This window comes from Suncus etruscus, chromosome 15, assembly GCF_024139225.1.
Source record: "Suncus etruscus isolate mSunEtr1 chromosome 15, mSunEtr1.pri.cur, whole genome shotgun sequence".
NCBI classification, from domain to species: domain Eukaryota; kingdom Metazoa; phylum Chordata; class Mammalia; order Eulipotyphla; family Soricidae; genus Suncus; species Suncus etruscus.
The window spans coordinates 36,676,291-36,680,324 of record NC_064862.1 but is presented as its reverse complement, the minus strand read 5'-3'; the positions used below and the strand labels follow the sequence as shown (position 1 = coordinate 36,680,324).

General features: G+C 41.4%; 1 gene segment (V, D, J or C); it reads right to left on the bottom strand.

The window, feature by feature from the left end:
* Window positions 1-951: 951 nt before the first annotated feature.
* LOC126029820 (immunoglobulin lambda constant 6-like) lies at window positions 952-2,835 on the bottom strand. The segment is given in 3 exon segments: window positions 952-1,262; window positions 2,539-2,590; window positions 2,740-2,835. Coding segments are annotated over 3 exon segments (459 nt in total).
* Between the last annotated feature and the right edge of the window lie 1,199 nt (window positions 2,836-4,034).

Below are 4,034 nucleotides of genomic sequence, written 5' to 3'. Positions count from 1 at the left end.
CATTGAGCACCGGGAAATCAGTCATTGTTCCAAGGAGAAAGTCAAATAAAATTCTTACAAAAATTTAGACATGGTTTCCAGGGAAACCTTTCTCTCCTGGATTTTACTCATCCCTGGTTCTTCCCCAGTTCCATTTCCAACCGGGTGCCAAAGACATGCTACCTTCCAGGTACATTCAGACTTGGTGTATTGCAGTGACATCTTGATCATTACAACCCCTTACTCTGTTCTTCCAGCTATTCTGAGTCATGGAGCTTCTTTACTGGTGCTTCTGGGAAGCTAGAATAGTCCAGTGACAAAAGCTGCAGTGAATGGAGCAGTAAGACAATAGAGGTGATATGAGAGAGATCACTTCGAGATTCATCCCAGCCAGCCTTTTCAAATGTCAGTCCAAGATAGAAGGGTACTTAAAGTTTAAAGAGTCAATATTATTTGACTGATTACATTGTGGGATGTAAAAACTGAGACTGCCCCAAAAGAGGTGAAGAACAGTCAGGTCTTTTCTCCTTAATGTGTAGAAAGCAACATCTACTAGAAGAAGGAGTCCTGTGTAAGACCTAGTGTTTCTTAAGCCCACTTATTCTTAGACAAAGTTTAATTATTTTGTTTTACCCTACAATATGGCTTTACTGCCCACAGAGACAGAACTATATCCTAGTCACTGTTGTGACTGATAGTGTCCTAATTTTGGTTATACATCCAATGGCATAAAGTTTTTTTATGGTATGTATAACATCAAATATAAATGCATGGCTATTAATGATAAAAAGTAAAAACACATACAGATTTTACATCAAATTTCAAATAATAAATGATTGTGCCTTTATTGAGGGCATTAGTTACAAGGAGAGGGAACAACCTGGATGAGCTGACCCGGGTAGGTATGTCCCAGGATTTGGGAAAATGGGGTATGTGGAAGGGTGTCCTTGGGTTTGAGTTTTCCCAAGAACATTATGCAGGAGACACTGTCTTCTCTACAGTTTTTCCGTCATGTATGACCTGGCAGCTGTACTGTTCAGCAGCGAGCCAATCAGAGGACGTCAAGCTAAGGTAGCTGCTGGCTGCATACTTGTTGTTGCTCAGTTTCGCTGGCTTGGTGGTATCGACTCCTTGAGTGATGGGTTTGCCATTTGTCTTCCAGGTCACCTTAATATTGCCGGGGTAGAAGTCATTTATCATACACACCAGTGTGGCCTTGTGAGTGCTGATCTCCTCAGAGGAGGGTGGGAACAGAGTGACCGTGGGTGCAGATTTGGGCTGACCTGCAGGAGTAGGGTGTGGAACAAAAGATCGGAGTTTCAGAGTCCACAGGAACCCCAAGACACCAATGGTTGTGTGTGGGATCTCTACACCAAGGAATCAGCCTGGCCCATCAAACATTGTGAGCCTGAAGGACCATGTGGCAGTATAATCTGCAAACCATTCTACTTTTTCCTGGGAAATTCTCCTACTGAGCACTTCCCATTTTTCTCCCAAAACCCTATTGGGTCTCTATGCCACATAATTGGCTGAAGATCATTGACTTGCCAACTCTTGTGGGTCAGAGAGTGAGAATTCACTGTCTTCAGCATCAATGATGTGAATATCTGTTTTCTTATCTCCTCCCATAAGTCTACTTAGAATCCTTCTTGGCATTTCTGCTCAATAATTTGTCCTGTGGTTTTTGCCTTTCTGTATGTAAAGAAATACACAATGTCTCATTCCATGCTCCTCTACCTGCTTTTCTGAGTCTTAGCATCCTCATTTCTCCATTCCCTTTTTCTGCAGAGTTCCCTGTTTCTCAAGCTATGTGAAGGCTCTCATGAAAGTCCCATGAGTCAGAGTGAGTTGATCCATAGTTGAATTTCACCAAATCTATAATATGGATCGCATCACTTGGTGCAACTCTTTTGAACCTGTAACCTGTCACTATTCTATTTCCTGGGTATTATGAACCCCTCTAAATCCTTCAATGGTCCTCAAACTATGGCCCACGGGCCACATATTGTATTTATTCCCATTTTGTTTCTTCACTTCTAAATAAGATATATGCAGTGTGCATAGAAATTTGTTCATAATTTTTGTTTTTACTATAATCTGGCCCTCCAACAGTCTGAAGGACAGTGAACTGGCCTCCTGTTTAAAAAGTTTGAGGACCCCTGCTATGTAGTATCATCCTAAATATTATTTTTTCCCTGTTTCTCAAGCAACTATTTCCCAAGACAATGGACCTTATTTCCAGAGAGATCAAGCTTGTCTACTACAAGTCCCCACTGGAGAAAGCATAGCAGAAAATACTGTAGCCAAGCATATCTCCTAGAAATGAATTTCCTTGTTTCATCCTGCCTATTTCTCTGACTCAGGAGAAGGACTGGAAATGGTGAGAAACAAACAGAATAATCTGAAGAGATCAGGCAATAGACCAGAGCTGCAATCCTGCTTTCAATCACTGACCACATTGAAACAGACACAAATGGGCTAATGCAATGAAATAAAATAGAATTGCAAGAAAGGAAAAACTTGAGAAGGTCAGGAAATTGTTGGAAAGATAAAACTCACCAAGGACGGTCAGCTGGGTTCCAGGGCCGAACACCCAACACAGTGACAAAGTCTTGAACAAAAACCCTTTTTGGGATGACCTGCCTCACCCCCCCCCCCGCCCCTAGGTCCCCCATTTGCAGCTGTGATGGAGGAAGTTAGGCACAAGGCTTGTTGCTATAAGCTTATGTCTACACACCTAATAGGCTCTATCTCTATTACATGTAGGACAAATGTGTCTGTAAGCTGCAATTCTACCTTTAGTTTCCTAAGGTTCTTAAGGTAGCTGGCTTGCCAGTCTGGATTTCCTGCTCCCATTGTTCTTGAAAGAATACATTTAAAGGACTATGTTTTTTTTTTTTATTAACATGCAAAATGTTCATATAAAGAGCACAAAATCACTTTAGGGTGATAAAGCCTAGATATTTTGAGTAAAAATAGGGTAAGATAGTAGGAGTCCTTAGTTCAATACAAATATCTCAGAATAATTTTTTAGGAGAGGTAAATTATCCTAATGCACATTTTTTCTTTTTTGGTTTTTGGGCCACACCCGGTGATGCTCCTGGCTATGTGCTCAGAAAACACTGCTGGCTTGGAAGACCATATGGGATGCCAGGGATCAAACTGTGCTCCTTCCTAGGCCAGTGCATGCAAGGCATATGCCTTACCACTTGTGCCACTGCTCCGGCCCCATGCATATTGTTTTTGAAATTTCTTACCAAACACATCTGATTCAATAGAATATGGTTGTATCCTCCCAGGGAAAATTTGTGTGTGAGCAATGTTGGTTAGTGAGGCATAATTTCATTTCCTAAAGCATCATCATCCTAAAGCATCATTCCTAAGACATCATAACCAGCAAGATAATTTTAGGAGCCTCTCTGATATATTCTCTGGTAGCTGATAGTGTCAAGTATCTGACTATTGCCATGCTTCATTCAAAGGGTAGAACACAGAGCCTATATTTAATCATGGACATAAACCACAGCTCTCAATAATTGTGTCAATTCAATGTAGAAAAATAAATGCACACCTAAGTGAGAATGGGTGATAACCAGCAAACAGGAGCCTATGAAACCCGAAGAGTGATATAAAGGTCCCCAGGAGCCACTCAGAGAAGATCCCACTGGAAGAAAGCACATTCATCATTTTCAGTCACACTGCCATCATCTGCTGGAGATTAACCACTTTAGATTAATGTAAGCTTACCCATAGGGTCAGCATGCTATCAACCACTAACTCTTCAACATGCTAGGAATGAAATAATTATTGTGTGTACATGTGAGCAGAGGAAATGCTACATTTATTTTGGTTACCACATATGAGACACTTTGCATTATTAACAAAGAGCAAAACACACTAGCTGCAAACCACTTGAGGTAAGAAAGGCCCAACAGGGCTTAAAATATAGCACAGTGGTAGGACATTTTTCTTGCGTGAGACTGACCTGGGATCGATCCCTGGCATCCCAAACGGTCGCTGAAACTTCCAGGAGCAATTTCAGAGTGTAGAGCCTG